Source organism: Kogia breviceps, chromosome 16 (assembly GCF_026419965.1).
Source record: "Kogia breviceps isolate mKogBre1 chromosome 16, mKogBre1 haplotype 1, whole genome shotgun sequence".
Lineage (NCBI taxonomy): Eukaryota > Metazoa > Chordata > Mammalia > Artiodactyla > Physeteridae > Kogia > Kogia breviceps.
Genome location: NC_081325.1, coordinates 75,220,004 through 75,245,785, shown reverse-complemented (window position 1 = coordinate 75,245,785; position 25,782 = coordinate 75,220,004). Strand labels below are relative to the sequence as shown.

At 39.5% G+C, this 25,782-nt stretch overlaps 1 protein-coding gene across 2 annotated transcripts in view; it reads left to right on the top strand.

The window, feature by feature from the left end:
• Positions 1-6,109: 6,109 nt before the first annotated feature.
• The window catches only part of NALF1 (NALCN channel auxiliary factor 1), a 590,204-nt gene continuing 570,531 nt past the window's right edge, over positions 6,110-25,782 (top strand). Inside the window, exon 1 of one of the 2 annotated variants that reach the window (XM_059042121.2) lies at positions 6,110-7,591. In XM_059042121.2, the coding sequence (XP_058898104.1) occupies positions 6,710-7,591 (882 nt within the window). In that variant the 5' untranslated portion in view covers positions 6,110-6,709. The remainder of the gene's footprint in view (positions 7,592-25,782) is intronic. The other variant, XM_059042120.2, reaches the window with a different exon arrangement.

Here is a 25,782-nt window from a genome sequence, read left to right as displayed (position 1 = left end):
AGCAGAAGTGGGACTGGTTGTTGACAGTTTACTTTCAGAGGGCATGTACCCTTAAAGTCATCTTATTTTAAAACATCCTAATTCATGGGAACTATAAGAGGAGGGCAAGGTCCCGATTACCTAAAAACAAGGAATTGACTATAGGCTATTGTAGAAAGTATTAGTATCCCAATTATTTAAGAAAAATTAGTAAAATGCTATTGTAGTGTATTAGACTTTTACTAAGCATCATTGAAATGTCTTGTGAGACATAGTTTGGCTAGATATGACTAATACTAAGATAAAAATAACAGAGCCTGACTTTGCTTCTTCCCCTTGTTTGAGAGTAATGAACCTTTAATTTTATATATTGTTCATTTCTTTTTTTCCCCATCCCTAGTTCTCTTTCTGATTTAATCACACGCTCAGGGAAAAAGAGAGATGCTAATATTTTGAGACACCATTAGAATTCGTTTGTCTCTGGTTAAAAGTAACAATGCCGTACTGAGGGGAAAATTTATTATCTAGTACATGTGAATACATATGCTATCAGACTTCCTACTTCAGTCCTTAAAAGAAATCTGATTTAGTAAATGTCACAAAACAGAGGTTTTATAATATAAAATAAATGTTAGATACTGCAAAATGGAAATAGCGACTATATCTGGGTGTTGGGATTACTTAAGACTTTAAAAATTGTTGGCATTTTGTAATTTTCTACAACGTGCATATTGTATTTAATGTGTATGTAATAACAGTAATTACATTTATGAGCATATGCACATATATTTAGTTCACTTTATTATATACTCTGTATAAAGTACAGACATTTGCCTGATTAATAAACAGTCTGGTTAATAAATAATATTTTTATCGGAATTATGGAGAAACATTCTGACATTAATCAGATTTAAGTAACTGTCACTTATCCCCTTAACTTTCTATAGAGAAGAGAGTGAGAGGTTAAGGGAGTTTCAATATTTTCAATATTAGTCTTTTGAAAGTATTCTGGTATCAGTGGAAAAAAGACAGCCTCTTCAATAAGTGGTGCTTGGAAAACTGGACAGATACATGTAAAAGTATGAAATTAGAACACTCCCTAACACCATACACAAAAATAAACTCAAAATGGGTTCAAGACCTACATGTAAGGCCAGACACTATCAAACTCTTAGAGGAAAACATAGGCTTCAGAACACTCTATGACATAAATCACAGCAAGATCCTTTTTGACCCACCTCCTAGAGAAATGCAAATAAAAACAAAAATAAACAAATGGGACCTAATGATACTTAAAAGCTTTTGCACAGCAAAGGATACCATAAACAAGACCAAAAGACAACCCTCAGAATGGGAGAAAATATTTGCAAATGAAGCAACTGACAAAGGATTAATATCCAAAATTTATAAGCAACTCATGCAGCTCAATAACAAAAAACCAAACAACCCAATCCAAAAATGAGTAGAAGAACTAAATAGACATTTCTCCAAACAAGATAATACAGATTGCCAACAAACACATGAAAGAATGCTCAATATCATTAATCATTAGAGAAATGCAAATCAAAACTACAATGAGATATCATCTCACACTGGTCAGAATGGCCATCATCAAAAACTCTAGAAACAACAAATGCTGGAGAGGGTGTGGAGAAAAGGGAACACTCTTGCACTGCTGGTGGGAATGTAAATTGATACAGCCACAATGGAGAACAGTATGGAGGTTCTATTTGTAGTTTTTTAAGGAACCTCCATACGACCCCACAATCCCACTACTGGGCATATACCCTGAGAAAACCATAATTCAAAAAGAGTCATGTACCAAAATGTTCATTGCAGCTCTATTTACAATAGCCAGGACATGGAAGCAACCTAAGTGTCCATCAACAGGTGAATGGATAAAGGTGTGGCACATATATACAATGGAATATTACTCAGCCATAAAAAGAAATGAAACTGAGTTATTTGTAATGAGGTGGATAGACCTGGAGTCTGTCATACAGAGTGAAGTAACTCAGAAGGAGAAAAACAAATACCGTAGGCTAACACATATATATGGAATCTAAGAAAAAAAAATGTCATGAAGAGACTAGGGGTAGGATGGGAATAAAACACAGACCTACTAGAGCATGGACTTGAGGATATGGGGAGGGGGGAAGGCTAAGCTGTGACGAAGTGAGAGAGTGGCATGGACATATATACACTACCAAATGTAGGGTGGTAGGGTGGATAGCTAGTGGGAAGCAGCCGCATAGCACAGGGAGATCAGCTCTGTGCTTTGTGACCACCTAGAGGGGTGGGATAGGGAGGGTGGGAGGGAGGGAGATGCAAGAGGGAAGAGTTATGGGAACATATGTATATGTATAACTGATACACTTTGTTGTAAAGGAGAAACTAACACACCATTGTAAAACAGTTATACTCCAATACAGATGTTAAAAAAAATAAAAGTATTATATAACCAGAGATGTATGAGGAGGTGTGATTCTGGGTGACGATTGTAAATTCCCTGTATATGAAGCAGAAGTTATAGGTTCATCTGTGATGCCAGAAGTTCTCCCATGCAGCTATGAATTAAGAAACCACCACTCTGAGATGTTTCTAGAGCAGTGGTTCTCAACGAGGTTGATTTTGCTCCCAGGGGACATTTGGCAGTGCTCGGAGACATTTGTAGTTGCCAAAACTGGGGAGAGTTGCGTGTGCTGCTGGTGTGCTGTGAGTAGAGGCCGGAGAGGCGGCTGAACCTGGTGCGAAGTATAGCCCCGCCCCACGCCCGAGAAGCGTCTGACCCCGTGTGTCAGTAGAGGCGATGCCAGGGGACACTGGAGTGGTTGTGAGTGCTTTGATTGCAATAGCTCTGTGGATCCTTGGCTTTAAAGTCCATCCCCTAGGTAATGAGTCTGCCTGTCAGTAGCGAGGGCGCTCAACAGAGAGCACAACTCCAGGCTACCGGACGTGAAATTTGAAGCTGAAAATGTGCATGGAGCGGTGCAGGTGGGGAAGAGAGTTAGTAAGAATTGTGATGTGCTGGACTTGGGACAAGAAATATGTATTTTGAGGGAAAAAAAAAGAGCAAATATGGTAATTCATTTCAGAACATCTGCCACTTTTTCCTTGGAAGCGTAACTTCAGGTCTTCCTTACGTTCACTTGGGGTGTTATTAACCCCTGTGAACAAGAGCAAGTCTGACCTGAGCTGCAAGTCCAAACTGCCAGGGTCGGAGGCACACGGGGCAGGAGGAAGCACTGTTGGGTGGTGGCCGGGTGGTGCACAGCTGGGGAGTGGGGGGTCCAGTCAGGCCCTTCAGCCTTGGAACCCTAACAGTTACTTTGCCCACCTCTCTCCCTTCGGGGTAGCAGAAGGGCTCTGGCGGATTTTACTTCCTTACATTAAAAGCCGGTCACCCTCAGACCATCTTTTGCTCTGAAACTCAGTCTAGTCTGCCTGTGAACTTTCTCTGTGAGCTTTGCCACTCAAGGACACCATGTGGGCTTCCTTAGCTAAGGATTTTCTGAGCTTTCTATTGTGCATAGCAGAGATCAAGAAAAATATAAACCTGTCCAGGCAGCATCTTTAAATTAGGAAGAAACAGGGTGAAGAAAAATGAAGAGGTAGGTAAGAGAAAGAAGTATGAAATTAAATCTTGTAACCCAGGTATTAAACGACTGTCTCTAGATAGAGATAAAAATAGATAGACGGATAAGCAAAAAACTTCCTTAAAATTTTTTAATTAAAAAAAAATCCTCACCCTGTGTTTATAGAAAGAAAGGCCTTGGATTATTACACTTCATCTATATTTTATCACAAAGGGCCAACAAGTTCAAAACAAAAGAGAGGGAGAATCATTTCAGGATTTAGAATATGATATGTTCAGTTTCATGTTCTGCAAGGTCTTTTATAGAGAAGTAGAAATCAAGACTTCAGATATTATCTTTCACATGTATTGTATTTATTTATACAATAGAAAATGCCACACCGATATATTCACTCATGTCTACAAGCAGACTTTATGTTGTGCTTAAATCTGATTTGGTTTAAGAGGGTTGAAGTTTTAAATTTAAGAAAAAAGTAGAGGACCAAACAAAATGCTTTCTAAAATTTACAGGGATTTTTCCAAAGGATATCTTCATCCATATTGAGATTGAGAGAATACTGTATTCAATGTCAAAATAATTTAAACTATCAAAAGAGAGAAGAATTGAAAAGACTATTTCCTCAGCTTATGCTGGCTTCCTGTACAAAGCTCAGATAAAATGTTTTCATTTCATGTTTAATTTTCAACATGGAAATTTGCTTATTGAAAGGTGCTATAAGGTAAGGACAAACCTGCCATAGAAAGTATATCTTTTAGTTTCTAGATCTTTTATGTAGCTAAAATTCAACACATTAAAAGCCAAAGTGCCGGAATGGTATACTTACACAGGTTGTCTGACACAGATCAACAAGCTGTCAGATTGCACCAAGCTTTGACGGTCACTGCATATCGTTTTTAGAAACTTACAGTCTACATGGGTAAAATTTAGTATTCCGCAGAAAGGACTGGTTGGTTGAATCCGGCCCATTATCTTTTGCAACTCGCCTTTTAAAAAATATCTACTTCTCCCTCCTGCCGACACTTAAGGAATGCGAATACGGATGATCCATCCTTTTGGTTTCTCAACATAGCTGCTTAGAATGATGGCACCCTAATACTTCCCATGTGAATGTGCACCCTACAGAATAGTAGAGTCATTAGAAAGCAGGGAAGGGAGGTTGACAGTGAGTGCCCGGTGGAACAAACCGCTGTCCTCTGCGACAGCCAGTGCTGCGCTCCGGGTGCGTGCGCACGGGGAGGCGCTGGCCCCGGCACGGTCTCCTGCCCTCGCGGCGCTGGTGGGAGTGAGGGGCGAAGTGGGCAGGGTCTTCAGATAAAACGAGACTGCTGTTTGCCCCCGGCATTGATCCACGTGAGGCGGGGTCGAGAGGACCCCTGGTTTTCCCAGCGCGACTGACGCTTTTCCTTCTCGGAACTCCGAGAGCCAACGCTAAGGGGCACCAGAGGCTCGGGTTGCCGCGGCTGCCACCCGGGCAGCCTGATGGCCCGCTGCTGCGGAAGTCCTGGGCGACAGCAAAGCCCCGCTCGGTGGGGCTGGGGCGCAGGCCTTCGGAGCGGGAGTCCCGGGAGTTTGGGGTGCTGCAGGCTGGAGGGGGAATCCTCCGAGGTCAGAGTGTCGAACTCGAAACTGCGCTGGGCAGTGAGCCTTGGTAGCCGAGGTCTTACTAGTTTTTCCTAAGACTCTATGAGGCCACTTCTAATCTTCTACTTTATGAAAAATGTCGCTGTCCTATACACAGCTAAAGATGTAGGTGCTCACACATATCCCTTCCGTGTACTAAAATCATTTAAGATGATTTGGTGCACGGGACCCTGAGGCACACGCAGAGGGATCAGATGCCACTTCCTCCACCGCCGCCAGCCACTTCAGGTTCACTCCCATGCCCCCAGCCTTTCATCTGAAGTCGACTATTCTTTAGTTAGGGAGGTGACACCCAGACCCTCGCCCCGCTAGAAGCCTCTAACCACCCGCCGGCAACTCGGACTTTTCCCGGAGTCAGAGGGGGAGCGGGAGATGCTGAAGAAATTAGCAGCCATCCTCTACCTTGCAGTCCGAATTCTGACTTTTCCCAGTGATAGCAGTGAGAAAAAACCCAAAAGGTGGGGAGGGGTGTGCGGAAGGTAAAGAGCGAGCGTCGGAGCGCAGCAGTGCAGGCCCCCCACCCGCGCCGGACCCCGGTGGCGTCCTCGCCCTCCTCCTCCGCCCCGGCCGAGCCCCGTGCCAATGCGCCAGGATGGAGACATCTCGGCGCGGGAGGAGATGACGCAAAACCCAGCGCTCCCCCCCAAAAAAGTGTTTCTCCAGGACGAAGATGGCGGCAACTTAGCCGGGGACTGAAGATGACTGTGGCTCTCCGGAGGCCCAGCCCCGGCGATTCGGCCCCGAGGTCCGGGGGAGGCGGCGTCAGCAGTCGGAGCCCGGCGGCGGCTGCGCCCGCGGGCAGACCTGCGGCGGCGGCGGCGGCGGCGGCGGCGGCAGTTGGAGCGCGGGGTGGGGGGTGGGGGGGAGGGAGAGCCCTGCCGGCGGCGGCGGCGGCCCAGGCTCCGGACTCGCGGAGAGAGAGCGAGAAGTAGGAGCAGCAGGAGGAGGAGAGGAGGGAGGAGGAGAGGAGGGAGCTGGGGAGGCGCTCTGGTCGCAGCCAGCGGGCAGCGGAGACGCGGCATGCCCCCGGCGGGCGAGAGAGGGCTGTCCTCGGCGGGGCCATGGGGACGCGCGCTCTGACAGTGCCTGGGTGAGAGGAGCAGCGCCAGCCACTCCGCCGCCTCCACCGTCACCTCCTGCACTCCGCTCCCCGCCGGCCGCCAGCCCCAGCCTCCGACTGTCTCCCCCTCCCCTCCCTCTCCGCCTCTCTCTCTGCATTATTGTTTCCCACTCTACGGAGGATGGGGTCGGCTGATGATTAGGTCGGAAGCAAGTCATATCTTCCTCCAAAGCCTGGTAATATTTATGTAGGCAAAAAGAGAGAGAGAGAAAAGAGGGAGAGAGAGAGAGGGAGAGAGGGAGAGGGAGAGGGAGAGAGAAGAAACGGGAGGAGGGGATAAGGAAATTAAGCCCTTTAAGTCCATGCATATCGTGGTGACACCGGCACGGGAGCCCTCACGGTGGAGTCGGCCAGGGCTGTGCGTTCCCAGAATATGACCAGGGGTGCCTGGATGTGTCGGCAGTATGACGACGGGTTAAAAATCTGGTTGGCGGCACCCCGGGAGAACGAGAAACCGTTCATCGATTCAGAGAGGGCTCAGAAATGGCGACTGTCTCTGGCATCTCTCTTGTTTTTCACAGTCCTGCTCTCTGATCACTTGTGGTTCTGCGCCGAGGCCAAGCTGACGCGGACCCGGGACAAGGAGCAGCGGCAGCAGCAGCAGCAGCGGCAGCGGCAGCAGCAGCGGCAGCGGCAGCAGGAGCCCTCCTGGCCCGCGCTCCTGGCGAGCAGGGGGGGGTCGTCGCCCGCCGGCCCTCCACACAGGCCCCTCGCCGCCTCCCCGTCCCCCGCCCTGCCCCCCTCCCCGGGACACGGCGGTGGCGGCGAGGGCGGCCGAGGCACAGACAGCCGGGGCGAGGCTCTTACTCTGGGGAACTCTGCCAAGCCCGTGTGGCGCCTGGAGACCTGTTACCCCCAGGGCGCCTCCTCGGGCCAGTGCTTCACGGTGGAGAGCGCGGACGCCGTGTGCGCCAGGAACTGGAGTCGGGGGGCGGCGGCCGGCGGGGAGGGGCAGCCGGTGAGGGGGACGCATCCAAGTCCGCCCTGGAGCTTGTCGGATTTTTACCTTCAGTTTTGTGATTCCTACACACTTTGGGAGTTGTTCTCGGGGTTGTCCAGCCCCAACACTTTGAACTGCAGTCTGGATGTGGTGCTCAAGGAGGGCGGTGAGAGGAGCACTTGCAGGCAGTGCGTCGAGGCTTACCAAGACTACGACCACCACGCTCAGGAGAAATACGAAGAGTTTGAAAGCGTGCTCCACAAATACTTACAGTCGGAGGAGTACTCGGTGAAATCGTGTCCTGAGGACTGTAAGGTAGGAACAGCGGATTTTCCCCATCCTTGCGCGTTTATATCCGCGTGTGTTTGGTTGAGGCGTCTTCTAGAGTATTAAAATGGTGTTTGGACTCTGGTTTTTTTGTTACTTCACCGTTGTTTTTGTGGTTATAAGAGCTTGACTTGCTGCTTGATTTGGGACTAGCCTGTGGATTGCTGGTGGACTGGTGCCTTCTTCTGGGATCCTTGGAAGGTCAGGAAGACCCTGGTCTTCTGAGATAATAAAGCCAGTGCTATGGAGTTGGTTCAAACTCTGTTGCCTTTTTTTTTTCTTTAATGGAATTTGAGTGAAGCTTGTTAGGAAGACAGTGATGAGATTGCATACTGGTGACCGCAGCAAAAATCAGAATAGTCTGAGACAGGCATGTATGGTCTGGCTTATGGGCCTTACACATGAGCTCTCTGATTGTGACATCATTAAGCTGGTTGGCCGAAGGGACAAGAGAAAGTGTTTGTGGCTGTTTATGTAGGAAGAACTAAAAAAGTGTTTTACTGGCCGTTTGGAAAGTCTGCGGGCCTACCTAAGCGTATTTACTCACATAAGTTTCCTGTTTTGTCTTAGAAACTTGTATAGTTATTGATTGGAGACTCATTATGAGTAGAAAGTTTTAATTAAGTATCTGGTGATAACTGATCAATGTTAGATTTTTTTATCAGCCACCTTATGTAATTAGCTTGAATTTTCAGGATGCTCTCCAGAAGTACTAATTGGCAAATGCTTGATCTATGAATGAAAAATACCGAACTCATTAATAACGTATATTACCTTTAACCCCTTCCTATTAATATAATAGTGGCTATAATCCTTGCTGATTCACAAAGAAGTGTATGCAAGTTTCTTGAGAAATGGCTAATGCAACCATGGGCGCGTGTCCTAGTAGAAGTGTTGCTGTCCGTGGTGCTGAAATGAGATTTGCTCGAGAGCTCTGTTGAAGATGAAGATACTGCAGTGACCTTTTAGTAGGGAAGAAATGATGACAGAATCTCAGTAAGCCTTAATGTTTTGTTCCAAAGGTAATTTCTTAAAGAGTTCAATAAAATAGTACTGCTTTTCAAAATAAACAACACACCACATTCTCTCTCTCTACCTTTCTCTTCATTACTTCCCCAGCCTCTACCAAAGGAACACAGCAAATGTCCCTTTTTGGCCTCACTTGCTTTGTACAGAAAAGCTTTGTACAGAAAGCGTAATCAGGGGCAGTATGTATCAAAAGATTCTGTGATGCTCTCACAAGAGAACTGGCCTAAGGGATACCTACTTAAAATGAACAGAGTTCAAGGGCTGTATTTTAGTTTGGATTGATTAGTTGTGCTTTTGACAACTAAGCTAAACTAAAACTAAACTTGTTTTGCTAACATTCTTTAAGACCAGAAACATATCTTCTTTGCAAATAATAATACTGCATTTATAACATTAATTTAGAATGCTACTTCATTAGATAAATAGATTTTAAAAGGTTTTTACATATTTTTCTTAACCGTACCCCTGTAAGTCATGCCTGGGAATTAATCTTAATGGTAGAAGTTAATAATGAATGACTAGTTTATTTATTTCAGTTATTTATTTTGACAAGATACGTTGCATCAGAATTGCAAGGAAACTGATGTGCCTGCTAATTCTACTACTAATAAAAAGCTTGCAAAGGTTTCAGTATTTATGTTTAAAAGTGATCCCTTGTAATAATTTGAATTTGCTTGCTTCCTTGAATGTAAACTCTCATAGAAATTTCTAGTAATTCCAATTTGTATAGTTTCAGTATTTAAATGATAGTCTACATTGTCAATATACTAGAGCATATTTTCAAATAAGTCTGTCAAATATGTTTTTGTTTAAATATTCAAGTTTTAAATATGTATAAATATATATTTTCCTCTTGACCTGAAATCATTATCAACTTTATACTTTTATCATCATAGCTATAAGGTACAGTGTAGGTTAAATTAATGGGTAATGTTATGAACTACTTCTGGATTGTGTTCTCATATAAAGTTGTAGTTGTTAGCTGTATACACAAAAGCACATTATAAAAATCTGAACTCCTTTTTAGAAACATTTCTTCACACTGAAAAGTAAACACAGACATTTGAGTTTTTCATCTCCACAACACAGGATTTATTACTTGTGATGCCTTGTAGCTATTTCTTGATTGTTTGTTTGTCAGCTGGAAACACTTGAAACATTTATTCCACAATAACTGTTCTCACACAGCTTCAGATTTTATGTGCCAGGGGGTTGGAGGGGGGGGCAGTGTTCAGTGTTCTTGGTTGATAACTCACAAATCTGTTGATTAACTCCTGAGCTTAATATGCAGCTTCTTTATGATTCTGCAAAACCACAAACACATCCACATACCAAGTATATTAAATGGCTTAGAATGCTACTTGTAGTCTTTGAAGAATGTGTCTGAGTTTCTTTCTGAACATTTTTACTTATTTCAAACATAATTATGAAATGATGACTGTCTTCAGGAGCAATGTTCAAGATATATAGTCTGTGCAAAATTTTCCACATTTTAAGGTTAATGGCAAAGTCTTAGGCTACATTAAAAGTAAATGCATTATATTTCTGGAATTGGTAATATATTCATGAAAAAATCCAATTTAATAGTTTATTAGTATATTTATAAATTTATAGACAGGAGAATATATGCAATAATATTAGCTATACAAATTAGTAGAATCCATATTTTAGGAGCAATATATTAACTTTGTTATACCCATATATAATTAAATGATTAATACAGTGATTTCTGACTTTTAAAAGTTAGGTCATGTTATTACCCTCTAGTTTTATAATCTCCCCCATTAAAAAAAAGCCACATTCCATATATGTATAAAGTTAAAATGGATTAAATTTAATATTTATTTAACTTGATTTAAAGCGCTTTTGGCCCATCATACTGAAAACAAAACAAAAAACACCTTAATATTGATCTAACCCAATCATATTGTCTTGGGCCCGTATTAGTTGGAGATCAAATATAGCTTGGATTTTCTTTAGCAAACCTTTGTTTGCAACATATAATAGAAATATTTGCACCCAAAAATATTTTTTAATATTCATAGAAATAGCTGGTTTAACTTTTAAAGTAAATATACACTTTTATCGGGGAAGTAACTTATGGTAAAATAAAGAACAAGAACTTCTGCATGTATCATTTAGACTATGGCATTCAAGCTGCTATATTACATAAATCAAGTAGCAAAAATTTGACAGTAATTCTTCTCTGGATTTTGCAGTGTTATTCAAAATAATGTTTTTGATATACAATAAGAATCTGAAAATCTTCAAACTGGCTGGTAATATTAAAAAATATACTATTCTAAGGTACAGAATTACATATGTATATTATTAACATGCCTGAATTTTTACTTAAAGATTTTTTTCTTAAATATGCCATTCTTTACCTCCTAAGCATTCTTGAAATTACATATTACAAAACTGAGATATTTAGGGAATATAAACTTCTATGTTACAGGTAAACTTGTTAATGATAGGTTTATTGACTTACTATTCCTTGCGACAGATGGTCAGGGAAAGTGGGTGTGAGATTAGATTCTAACATAAATCACTGCATCATCTGTATTTTAGTTCTCTCAGAATAGATTCTAATCTTTATACTATCAAAAATGTATGCATTCTTATATTTTTATATTATAATTTTGTATTAAAGCAAATTATATTGCCTGTTTTTATTTAACAGACAATGACCAAAAGAATACTCTGCCAGCGTTCGGCATATATAACAATCGTGATACTCAGGGCTTTCTGTATTGTTTGCAGAAATGACTCAGAAACATTCACCAGTTTGAGGACATAGAATTTGGGTTATATAATGTGCAAGTTAAAAAAAAAGGCATTTTAAAGTCCTTATTTATTTTGATGTCATATACTATAGATTCTTAAAAATAGTTTTTATAAGGAAATAAAATATCTAACAATTCTTTCCACTTAAATATTGAATCTAAAATATTATTTTGCTCTTACTCGATTAAGTGCTATTGTACATATTATGACACTGTCCAGAGTGTGGAATACGTCTGCAAATAGATCTCTTTTATATTATACCACTGTGTTATTTTTAAATCATATTTTTATAGTTGAATTGCTTCTCTGTAAAATCAAACAGTCTAACCTTCAGATGATCACATTAACCATTAATAAGGCCATTTATAGTATCAAAGCCACTTTCATAACTGTTTTTATAACCCAGATTTTCATTTTCATATTTTTGCTCCATATATAACTACTGATTTCTGGTATGTGTTTTGTTTTTATTTTACTTTTATTTTTATCAAATTTTATCTTAATATTATATGCTGTTGCTTTATAGACCAAAGAATGATTATTCTTTTTTAACTTTGGACTTGTAACTGGGTCAAATTAGTAGCTATATAGGGCATAACCACAAAATTTTAATAATTGCTGTTATACCTTGGTTTTAATCACTTTAATTAGATGAGATTGGTGTCTGCATATGCAAGGTGAATTAAAATGTGAAGGAAAGGAAATCAAATAATGTTCTCAGTCTCATGCTCCCCCACAAATAAATTATAATCCATTAAGATATATTTTCATACTAGATTGAATATAAAAGAACAAATATACAGATAACTGTTTGAAACACAGTACTATTTTGGTTTGAATTATCTTACCTCTTGCTTTCATTTCAATTCCCAATTTCCTTTTTAATCTTAATCTTCTAAGTTGACCTCACATTGACTAGGCTCCAATCATGTTGTTGTATACTTTATACTGATTTACACTGAAAATATGTTTCTTCAATATCAGTAACCATTTACTCTAGATCAGTGGTCCTTGGGGTCACATTAGAATATCCTGGGAATCTTTGAAGACACCCCCAGCCCCAGGAGATTCTGACTTCATTGGTCTGGCTTGTGTCATGAGCTTGGGATTTTCCAGTTTCCCTGGTGATGTGCAGCCCAGATTGAGAACCACTGTTCTAGTTGAGTGCCAGCCAAAGTGGAAAGACCTTTTAGCTCCTGGGCCTCAGTAATTAATACATAATAACCTCATTTGTTCAACTGATGACTTAAATTTTTTTTAAGTGGTAAAGGCAGTAGGACATAGCCAGAGGGCTGGGGAGCGAATAGGTAGTGACTGGGCTGAGGAAGTAGATGAGAAGTGAACCAACTGGGTGCAAAGTTTAAGGAATGTACCAGGAGAGAACATGGAGAGAAGGAGAAGGATGCATAGAGGACCAGAGTCAAGGATGGGCCTCTTGGCTGTGGATTTTCTGTCTTTTAGCCAGAACTGTCATTATACTAGTGTTCACTAATACGCTGAGCACATGAATGCAGAAATTGGATAATTGTCTCTGTGAGACTGATCAACTATTTGATTAGAGGAGCCTCAGCCTCCTTATTTCTGTCTCTAGTTTTAGATTATATAAATGGCTAAAATTTAGAATTTTTCAAAAGTTTGGGTTGGTTTTAAGAGAAAACATTTTGGCTTTTCATAGTATTTCACATAGTTCGGGTTTATTCTTTCTTCACCTGTTCACTTTATTAAACCTAGGAAATTACTAATCCTTTTTTACTTTTCTTTTAACATTGTAATGATGAGCCATGTTTCCTTTTTTACTCGTTTCTGTCATACTGGAATAACTAGTTGATATTCATACAGTGTTTTGAAGATACAAGTTGCTAAGTAGGCACAGAATACTACCACACCTAATTTAGGAATTCATTTTAGAGGGATCTTATCATTGTTCTCTTTTGAAGTGATTGTAACATAGTCATTTTTTTTAAAGTTTAGATTACAAGATGCTGTGAAACACTAAATTTAAGTTTTACCTTAAATTAATAAGCAATTAAACCTTACAATCCAAATCATGAAATTATAGTAATAAAATGTTTTAATTTAATCTGATTCTTTAAAACTGGAAACAAGAGTTAACATCTGCCTTTCTTTGGTAATAAATAGTTAATGATTTGTACTATGTATTGTAGTAGAATGCTTGAAAATATTTTACTTCTTGGGTGTTTAAAGGTAATAGTTGATTTTTCCCCTCCCTTGGTAGTCTGCTTCTACACACAGTCATTTATTTAAAAAGAAAAGTTGTAGATGTTACCACAGATGGTAAAAAGAAAAATATCCTGCAAAAAATACAAGTTTACTATGTGTTTAAATAGTGTTATCGATCTTAGCAGCAGCAGTGTAGTGTATCTACATGTGTGCGTGATGGGTGAATGCAACAATTACTTCTTTGGAAATACTTTGGGATTTTATATGTCAGCTGCTCTGCCCTGCCCTGCTTGAGAAGGAAATTGGGCTCTGCTCAAAACTGAATCTCCACCCCTTGGTCTCCTCTTCTTCCTGTCAGTGTGCCTTCTTGCTCTCATCTGGCTGAATCCTCTCCTGGTGTCTGGAAGCTTCACTTGCAGGGCCTGTGTCCCATGGGAAACCCAAGTTCAGAATTCTTACTTCTCTGCATCTCTACTGACATCAAAAATGATCAGTCTCTTTCCTACTGAACTATCACTGACTTAGTTTCTTTGAAAAGAAAACTGATTTAAGATTTAAATGGATGATCATGACAATGTGTTACTAGTTTTCTCAGAAAGTGAGTTGAATCACTCAGAAATTTAAGTGCTGGCACGAGCTTCAGTAGTAGTTAACAAGCTTTAGGGTTTATTAGAAGTCAGAAACTAGTCTAATTCATTTAATCGTCACCTCATCTTTATGAGGTAAGTACTATCACATATTTTACAGATGAGTAAAGCGAGGACATAAAGTTAACTGTCCCAAGGTCAAACAGCTGGTGTGTTAAAGATCAAGTTCACTTCCTCACTTGTTAGTTATTTTCTTTTTCCCCTTCGTTATGGTCATTACAATCATACCAAAGAGTGAAGAGATAAGTGTAGTAAATCCACAAATAGATTTAACACCTATTAAAAACCTCACCATATATACTTCTTTTTATTTTTAATTAATCATTAAAAACATTTTATAGATGATACAGAAAGCTAAGATGACAGAAATTTTGGAGCCCTAGACAGCTGGAATGCATGGCCAGGAACTCCTGGTTCATCATTGCAAAGTCTTAGAGGGAGATACGAATGTGAATAAATGGTATGACGATCAGCAGGACACTTCGACTCCTGCTTCCCTTCAGAGTGGAGCAGAGAAAGGGTAAGTACACAGCTTTGGGGTGAAGGAAGTAAGCTTCGGAAATCTGTGATAGTTCCTACACTGAATTCATGTTAGGTAAGACACAGTCACTTTCTGTTTATAATTTTTAAACTACAGTCCAATTTTTACCATATTGTTTTAAAAGATGTTGAGTTTATTAGTTGAGAATTGTGTACACATTGCCTGACATCTATAACACTTAGGAATCTTAACATTTATCTAACCTTTATTAGCTTCTTATAAGCCTTATCTCCAACTATAGTCACATTGGGGGGTCAGGGCTTCAATGAATGAATTTTGGGGGACATAGTTCCACTCATACGTTGAGTAAGGTATATGGCAAGGGCTGTAGGAAATACCTTGGAAAGGTGGTAGTGCTTAGTTGTGAAGGACCATGTATCCCGTGCCAGGTCTTTTTGAACTTCATTCTCTGTGTGATAAAATGTCAGAGAGGAATTTTAATCAAGTGATTTACCTGGGATGGTATGTTTTTCTCAAAACTTAGCCCTGGTAGCAATGTGACAATAGGTTGGAGGAGGGTGAAGTGATGTCAGAAACCAAATTTTAAATTATATTTAATTTCAATTAGTCTTGTGGTTACCATGATGGACAGAAAATTCTAAATGACTATGATGGCTATGGAAGTGGAGAAGAAAGCAAGATTCAAGAGACTTTTCTGAGTTCAAATTTACCAGTTACTATGTAGAGAAAGGATTTGAATATTACTCAGCCATAAAAAGAAATGAAATTGAGTTATTTTTAGTGAGATGGATGGACCTAGAGACTGTCATACAGAGTGAAATAAGTCAGAAAGAGAAAAACAAATACCGTATGTTAACACATACATATGGAATCTAAAAAAAAGGAAAAAAAAGGTTCTGAAGAAAGTAGGGGCAGGACAGGAATAAAGACGCAGATGTAGAGAATGGACTTGAGGACATGGGGAAGGGGAAGGGTAAGCTGGGGCGAGGTGAGAGAGCGGCACGGACATATAAACACTACCAAATGTAAAATAGATCGCTATTGGGAAGCAGCCGCATAGCACAGGGAGATCAGCTCCGTTCTTTGTGACCACCTAGAGGGGTGGGATAGGGAGGGTGGGAGGGAGACGCAAGAGGGAGGGGATATGGGGATATATGTATACATATGGCTGATTCACTTTGTTATACAGCAGAAACTAACCATCGTAAAACAATTATACTCCAGTAAAGATGTTAAAAAAAAGAAAACACACATGCAAGGGGAAAAAAAAACTTTATAAAAGGTGAGACTCTGGATGTGGATACATCTAATGAGATAGGAAATACAGGAGGAAGAACACGTTGGGACTGAGACTGGTGAAAGAAACATGGGTCCATTTTTGGAGATAATGGCATCAGGAGATGTCCAGTAGACAGCATACCATGTAAGTAGGGCCTCTGGGTGTGACGTTTACTCTCTGTGCGTTGTGTAGTTTGATCCAGGACGCTGTGGGCAGAGATTAGATGATTTAACAAAACAGATTACTTGGAGAGAATGTCAAAGATGAATTCTGAGGAAGAGCAATATTAAAGGGTTTGGGCAGAAAAGGGACTGAGAAGAAACAAGAAATGAGGGTGAAAATGGGGGAATGAGAACAGGAGAGAGAATGGAGGAGGGTGGGGGAAGAGGAGGAGAGGAGGGAGTGGGAGAGGCAGAGGCGGAAGGAAGGAGAGGGAAAACCATTAGGATGTGATGATCTGAACAATACAGGGAAGGATTTTAAGAAAGATAGAGTCAGTCAAGAGTGTCTTATGTTGCAGAAAGAACGTATAGGAGGAAGCCTCGAAATAGGTCACTGTGTTGGGCAGTTAAGTCTCATTGACCTTTTACAAGAGTAGTTTCATAGGATTGTGGAAGAGATGTCAAAGTGTGATGGATTAAGGAATGAGTTGGATTTGAGGAAATAAGAACTAGTCCAAACTATTCTGCATTAAGTTCAGCAGTGAAAAGAAAAAGAAAATGAAATAGGTGGGAAGATGAGAGTTTAAAGCAATAACTTTTTTTTTTTTTTCGGTACGCGGGTCTGTGGCCTCTCCCCTTGCGGAGCACAAGCTCCGGACGCGCAGGCTCAGCGGCCACGGCTCACGGGCCCAGCCGCTCCGCGCGGCACGTGGGATCTTCCCGGACCGGGGCACGAACCCGCGTCCCCTGCATCGGCAGGCGGACTCTCAACCACTGCGCCACTGGGGAAGCCCAAGAAATAAATATTTGATGATGAAATAAACATTAGGACCCAGGATGGGAGTATGATATTGAAAGTACCACTTTCAGAAAAAATTAGTGAAGGCATCAGATCCCAAAGAAGAGATACTAGGCTCTGATCTGTTGCTTACTCTTGGGGAGGAGGGAGGTTTTATCTTGTACATTGTGCTGTGCATCTGAGATCCTTTGTTTTGTTGTTTATATTTTACATAGGAACAGTGCTTTAATTTCAGGATTTCAGACAATAAGCACAATTATTATCTTGAATATGCTTAAATAAAGTAGAATATTCATTTTCAAATAGTATAAAATAGTTACTGGCTGTAAATATGAAATCATAAATAATTATATCATGTGTGTTACTGCAAACTATTTTCTTTAGGAATGTGCTGCCCTGGGGTTCAATGACATATTTAGAGAGTCCATGGCATTAAATATGGCTATCTTGTTATACGTTTTCTTTAAAAATATTGATATGTTTGATAGAAAGTTCTAAAAATAGAAATTAACTTAAAAAAATAAAAATAGAAATTAATTTTAAACCTAATAGAGCAGTATAGTAAAATGGTTAAAAGAAGTATTGAGGAAAACTGGGTTCAACTCCAAGTTTCATCACTTATTAGTTATATGACATCATCCAACTTAAAATAGGGATTCTAGCATCTCTTTCGAGACAGTTATGGGGAGAAATCAAGAGGCTCCCATGCAGATTAAAGTACCTACCCTAGGGCTTGATGATGCCCAATAAATGGTAGCAACTCATTAAAACAGAAGCCATGGGAAAATCAGTAAAATTGCTTCACTTGAGATCTCATATAAGTTTTCTGGTAAGCACCACTCACTTAGGAGAGTTTTATAAGCAGACTGCATCCTGCACAGTAAATTCTCAGTTTTATTGCATCCACATTCCTTCTGCTTCTCTAGAAAGGTGACTAATGGGGATTCTTTAGAATGAAACAGAAAACAAAAATTCAGCTAGGGTGAAAATGTTTCATTCCTAAACCTTGACTTTTCCCCCCCTGTTATTTCAAATTAAAAATTAGCATGTGCTGGGTTATAGACCGAGTGGATCCTCTTAGACTGCTGCAAAGAAACTTGAGCCCCTTTGTGTACAAACCTTTTGGGGAGGACACGCGGAGAAACCATTGTAATGACTCTCCATCTCTTGGAAACCTCTGGGTGAAAATAATCTTGGGGGAAATTCTTTGTTATGTAGTCTGTCAGGCATTGCAAAGTCTCATGTGCCTCCAAGTTTCATTTTAAATGTTGGGGCCCTTTGCTCTACCCACTAACTACCTGGCTTTGTGTTTTGTTTTGGTTGTCCCTGATATTTTCTGCTCTTCTCCCCAGAACTTATGCACTCAGCCGTACTTAGTAATTTTATTGATGGGGGAGGGAGAGGAAGTAGAGTAAAAGATTGCCTCAGCATTTGAACTAGAGCTAGCAGACAAGGCAAACATGGCAGGTGCCAAGATATGCAAGACTGTATGGGCTAGAATAAAAGACTGTAAGCTGTGCTCCATGAATGGGGACATGGTTGCCCTGAGAAAGAGAAGATGCAGGGAGACATAGCAAGGTTCTTTAATTTGATAAAAATTGTCATGTGGAAGGGGAGTCTTATTATCTAGTACTTAGTTTTGGTCTAGGGGTAAGAATGAGGCTCTGTAAGCAGGTGTTTTAGAAATATCTCTCCTCTACATAAGAGAGAATGTTCTATTAAAGGATAAAATGGAACAATCTGTCTGGAGAAATCAGGTGCACATTGCTACAGAAGATGTACAAATAGGTTGGGAGCTATCTGCCATGACCCTAGAGGGCATCTTACCTATGTGTTGCAGGTTGGCCAGAAGATTCTAAATATTCTGTCTAACATCCTTTGGCATAAAATGAGGTACCCAGAAGTGAAAACTTTGCACGGTGAGATTGCACTCTATTCTTTGCCTAACACCTTGCTCATAGTAATAGTTCTTTGCTTTGAAAAAAGGAAGTCTTGACGACTTCAACTTTAAATTATTTCTCCGGTTCCCATTCATATTGTTGTCAACCTGGATAATTTTTAAAAAGAAAATGAATCAAATCCATGTGCTTATACTGAAGAAATATAGAAATTGAGCTGGACTAATCTCTAAGTAAATTTTCTGTTATTGCTGATAGCAAGAATAAATACTCATTCTTCTCTCCTAATCACACACACGTCAATCACTTTTGTCAACTCTCAAATGACCTTTTGAGCAAAGCAAGACGCGACGACATGGTCAGACCTGAAGGGAGGTGGGCGCGGCCTTCCTCCGTTGGTCTTGCAGCACTTCTCGTCACACATGGGTTCACCCCACCCGTGAACCCCCCACGGGGGGTTCATGCCCCCCGTTTCTGTGGGGGCATGAACACTAGTCATTAAGATCGCTGTATAACATTGCCATTCTTGTGGGATTGTACACGTTAAGTTTTTAAAATAAACAAGTTCTACACGATAACTTTAGCATCCTTATCTTATTTAATCCCCACAACAATCTACCATTATGGGCAGAATTAGCTTTCTTCAACAAATGGGTTAATAACTAAGGCTTAGAGAAGGTAAGAAATATGCCGAAGTTCTCACAGGCAAGTGTGGCATAGACAGAACTCAAACTAGTAACATCTGGCTCTTAATCTCATGGCCCTGACTTAACTATTATAATATCCTGTTCACTCTGTCACAAATCACTGCTCATGTCTAGTTTTTAAAAAAATTTTTTAGGGGGAGAATGTGGGTGGGTGACAGCAGGAGTGGATAGAATATAAAGTTCTTTGGCACATGAAAGAAAATGTAACTCACTTCATCCAATTTTTCTGTTGCAGCAGCTTGGTGTAGGAAAAGAGCATGGGTCTGAAAGTCAGAAACACCTAGATTCAAATGGCTGTTCCATCAATCCTGTGAGATGGGGGTACTTAGATATCCAGGTTGAGGAGGCACGGAGAGAAGAAACAGAGCAAGTATGTAATAAAATGTAGCTGGCGAGGGAGTTCCCTGCTTGCCTAGTGGTTAGGATTCTGGGCTTTCACTGCAATGGCTCGGGTTCAGTCCCTGGCTGGGGAACTGAGATCCCACAAGCCGTGTGGCCAAAAAAAAAAAAAAAAAATGTAGCTGGCAGGTAGCATTGTCATCTTTTCAGTCCAAGATGCTCTGAGAAGAGAGGGTGGCATCACACTGCAAGGCATACTCTGCTCTCTTTACTGTTAGACACTGAGCTGGTAGAAAACATTGACAAGTTTGTCCTTCTAATCCAGTTGTTGGTTTCTGATCAGAACTGTCCTAGTGTAGAGATCTTGGATTTAGTTTCCATAGAGGCATTTAAAAAGGCACTGGTGACATATTTAATCTTGGGAGTCACTGTGACTCTAGATAAGCAGTGAGAGACTGTCTGAAGAGAAGCAAGTGTTTTTAAAAAGGTAAATCTGAATCCTAAGCCATTTAAAAACAGAATCTCTCCTTCCGCATAGTGAAGACTGGGCTGGTCACTATGGGCCATTGGGCAAGGAGGTGTGGGCCCCCCCACTGCCCGCCCCCCCGTGGTTTTCGAGGCAGTGGCTTCAATGCAAAGTCCAGGTGAAATAATGGGAAAAAAGACCACATGCAAATGCAAATGATCTTTTTGCTGTCAGCTGAGCTGTGGGTCTTTATACCTGACTGCTTTGTAGAGGGTTGCCAAAGAAATGGCAGATTTCAGGTATGTTCTGTTTGTCCCAAGCATTTCTAAATATGTATTGAAATTTTAATAGTCTCTTATGAAAAAATGAATCCTTTCCTATCATTTCAGTTTAGACTTTTTAAACTAAATGTTCATTTTTATTCAACGTATCTGAAAATTCCAGTAGGATGGAATTCAAGTCTGAGTAAGCAAAATCCTTGTCAACATAGTTTGCTTCATTGACAAATATAGATTATTTTCAACTGTCATAGTTATAACTGCTCAACCATGGACTTGATTTCTCTATTCTATTGACTGGCTCTTTAAGATTATTAAAATAATTGATTCAGTCTTTAGGTACTTGATATTTTTTGTTCTTATGACTTAATGGATAAAACTGGTCAACTTTGTTTGTGCTATTTCACCTACAGGGAGTGAAAGCAGCTATTTATCTATTTTCTTTTGCAAAAGCAAGCATATTAAAAGAGTACCCAGACTCTTATTTGTTTATTTAGTCTTTAAGAAATAAATTTCTCATCTCCAAATAACTTCAAAATCTAGGGAAAATTAACAAAACTCCATAGGAATATGTATTAAGTTTGTAATTTTACATTTCATACATTATATTAAGTGCTTGAACTTTTCATAACAAAAATCTAAAATGGTTCCCCAAAGATAGTGGGGTTGATTTTTGATGGTCCTCAATTATTTCATAAAGGTAGAGATTTTAAAAGGCCCTACATACAGGAGTAATTCTTAATATGGATGAAGAGGTAGGGCTTTGCCCCAGCCGCACTGTCCAGACAGGCAGAACCTCAAAAGTGCACGACGTGAGAGTTCACTGATCGCTTGGTTCACTGTTACAGCTTCTCCAGTATTACACTCTTAATTGGATGGATGTTTAAGTTTCTCACAGTATATGCTTTAAACAGGTAAATGCAAAAGGTAAGCAGTGCAAATTTGCATTTCCTTAACAACTTGATTACATTAATAAACTGAAAACTATATAGCTAAAGGAACCCAACAATTTACTTTTTTTTTTTTCAAATCAAGACTAGATATTGTAGTAGGTGAACTGTAGAAAAGTTAACTCATGATAGATATTGTTTAGGGTAAAACATTCTATCTTCATCCAAATATATTAATTTATCTTAATGGCCGGACATTTGACATACATGGGACCAGATGAAGGTGCTGCAGATAGACTGAGGGAAACACACAATGATTAATGAGAGTCCCCATTTCCTACCTGTGATCGATTGTCATGAATTTACTTTTGTCTGTGTAATGCTGTCTCCATTCTGGGCTATTTTGTATGGCCTTGAGCCTATTCCTACTGTTTTTGTTTTTTTTCCTACTGTGACGATATATGATGCATTTAATATGGTAAATTATTAAAGAGAATTTCCCAAGGGGCTGTTCAACTCAGTTCCTCTGACTTCTCCAGTTAATGGTGAAGGGCCATTCTCAGGGCTGCTGGTCGATGCTTGTTGTGGAATGGGCAGGTGAATCATAGGGACTAAAGCAAGTGTCAGCACTGAAGGGAACAAATGCATTTTCTCAGAACGATCACAGTGATTATTTGCGAAGGGTATGATGATTGCCGTCCAGATGTATTAAAGGCTGCTTCATAAAGAACATTTTAATAACTTAATTTGTGATCGTTGCCTCTGGGAATCTACTTTGTCATACTAGTTTTGTATGCTCTATAGGAAAAAAACAGTATAAGGACAAATGAATATTTCTTTTTAAAAATAGATCTTTAGTGGAAGCTGCTTTTAGATAATTTGAGCACTATTATTATATGGCAATAGTAATTTAGGCACTGAGATAAAAGATATCCCACAGTGTACCTAGTTAAAAAAGGAATAAATAATCAGATGCTTCATCACATGTGACTCACATATGGGCGTGAAAAAAGTGTAAGAAATTTATATATAAACAGCATGTTTACTAAAGCAAGAGATGGAAAGAATGTGAGGGAAATCAAAGAGAATATTTGATTTTCTAGGTGCATGTTTATGAGAACAAGATTAAAAGTCATGTAAATCTCTTAATCTAAAAGCTCTGGTGTTCATAATCTGCTACTGAAAAAAAATACCCCAACAACTTGGTACAAATTTTTCTTTTCACATGGTCTCACTTTTAGCCTATAGATGAAAATTAGATTTCATTCAGAGCTTTGAAATCAGGACAGTGTTGCAATTTCAACCTGAAATTGTTCCTTCTTACTTGCTTATGAGAAGTTCATTGTTTCCCTCTTAAAAAGACAGTTGGCCCTAAGTCAAATAATTACAAAATACCAATTTTATAAAATATGGTGCTTGATATCTTTGTGGCTGAACAAAAGAGCTTTTTATATGTTAAATATAAACCCAGTATTTTATTTCTACATGCTTCTTTATGGGTAATTATGGGTTTGAAAAGTAATAAACAGCAGTGTAATTATTCCATAGCTTGCAGTGGGGATGTGTGTTTCTTTAATCTGAGCACTTAAAGAAAGAAGTAGCTATTCATCTCTGAACCTTTCCAGAAAAGCAATTTTTAAAAAAATTCAATGTCTTTTTCCAAATTTAGAAGACTTTAGAAAAATATATCACTGTTTCTGCTGATTAGTTTATGATGTTTAAGAGACTAGAAAGATATAACTTTACAATGGTGATTTCATCTGAGAAATCACCTGGACAGGTCAGATAGTTCCAAAAATTCAAATAACCCACAGAGAAATGTTTTAAAATATCACTTTCCACTTAAGGGGAGTGTTGTGACATCTGCAGCTTACTTTGATACGGTTTAGGCAGAAAATATAAATGTAATTATGGAAACATTTTCCTAATCTAGGTTATGGTTATATGAGTGTTTACTTATTAGTCTTTCAACTTTTCTATATGTTTAAATTTTTTCATAATTAAAAAGTTTTTGAAAACAAATCAGTGGCCTACAGGGAGGAAAATGTTCACTACTTTGGGGGTTGTTTTTTGTTTTTTTGTTCGTTTGTTTGCAAAGCAAAAAAAAACCTCAAGCTGCTTCACTTCAACCTAAACTTTAAAAAGAAGTCGAATATAATATCGTCTCAGTTTTGAAGTTACTTATGAAAACTGGCAACCACTGTTGAATAAAATGTTTAGTAAATTTCTGAAAAAACTGATGGGTTCTTTCCTTCGTGATGATTGTTTGCCTCTTCCTATTCTACCTGACGTTTAGATAACGCCACTTCCTCCTGATTATACCGTGCCTAGTTTTCTTTCTTGATTTCTGGCCTTTAATTCTTCCCAAAATATTCCAGATAAATTGAACGTGAAAATTTGTTCAAATTATGTTTAGAATATTCCAAAGATATGGCTAATAGGTGGATGATACAAGAGGTGATGATTTTAACATGTGAGTGAAAATGTAACTGTTTTTTCCTAAAGAACAGTTAAAAACTCTGTGGCTGAGAGAGAATATCATAATAATCACCCACTTGAAAACAATTAAAGTTATAAATGCAGAGTAAATTATTCAATTTCAAGTGGACTAGTTCACTGTAGTTCCTTAATTTTAAAAAAATCAAAACATGAGGATTTCAACTGAATATTCCAGATAACACAGCCTTAAAATTACTCTTCCTTCAAAAATTTCAGCAGATATATTTGGTACTTTATTTATTTGGGCAGTTATACCAATTTCCATTTAACTTGCCACATATGGACACACAGTGAAACACATTAGTATAACCCAATGAAAGAAGTAAGAAGCTCTTTGGAGAGGACTCTGCTATATATCTCTCCATGACACTGTTCATACGCAGCCTCAAACTGAATCTTTTCGCTTGTACTGTACACAGCTCGCTCATAGGCACTGTTAATCTGCTTAACATCATACATGTCAAAACTTCTCAGGTGGTGAATTGGGCACAAGAGTCAATGCACGAATATTGGCTACTAAATGAATTAAATGAGCTGGCAGGAGAAAATGTCATAGGAACAACTTTAAGAAACTGCTTACCGGCATTGCTAGCCAGAGAGGGGAAGAATTCAGTAAGGTACATGAGGCCACATATGTTTCTTTTATTTCAATTTTCATTAGTTTTACTCAGTGGAACCTCTAACCTAATGGAGAATCAATCATTCAGCAAGCTGTTATTGAACACTGTCCTATTATCTGTTGCATAACAAACCACTAAAATGTAGTATAAAACAACAACTATTTTATTACAGTCTAAGATTCTGTGGATCAGGAAATCAGACATGGCATAATGGGGGAAGCTTTTCTGTCCTCTAAAGTATCTGGTGCTTTGAGAAGATTTGAAGGGCTCAAGATGCCTTAAATGGCTGGGCATTGGGCTCACTGGAGACTTCACTCACATGTATGGCACCTGGCCTGGGACAGTTCAAAGGCTGGACTCAGTCGAGACTGTCTATGAGAAAGCCTACCCATGGCCTTTCTGTGTGGCTTGGGCTTCCTTACTGTATGGTGGTCTTGGGTTCACTGACTGCCTTAAAGAACAGCCCAAAGCTTCAAGAATGCATGTCCCAGCAAATAAGGAAGAAATTGTATAACCTTTTATCACCTGCCTTGCAAGTCACAGAGCATCACTTCTGCCCTGGTCTTTTGAATAAAGCAGTCACAAACATGCCCAGATTCAGAGAGAGGGCATGCTCGCACCTCTCAGTTGTAGAAGCATCAAAGAATCACGACAATGTTTTTTAACCAACACAAGCTCATTTTCTTCTTTCTTTTCTTCTTTACAAATGATTAGACAAAATATATGAATAAGACATAACTCCTAGCTTTAAGAGTAGTCTCAAAATCTAACAGGAGAAACAAGTGGACTAGTACATATGTACGAAATCAATATTATGGACTTATCATGTAGATCATCCACATGTTGCTAGAAATTGTCTTCAAGCTAATGTTTTCAGTGATTTCCTACTTGCTTTCTTTCCAATAATCTGTAATCTTTGAAAATCAAGACTGCGTCTATACCATAGCAATGTAATAGAAAACAAATATAAGATAATTGTTAAGAGGTTTAATTAAAAGTCTTGTGCCCTTTGTTTACTTTTCTGCAAAATGGGGATAATTATCAGACCTACTTCAGAGAATTAAATAACTTGGTCTATCACTAACACTAGGTGCTAA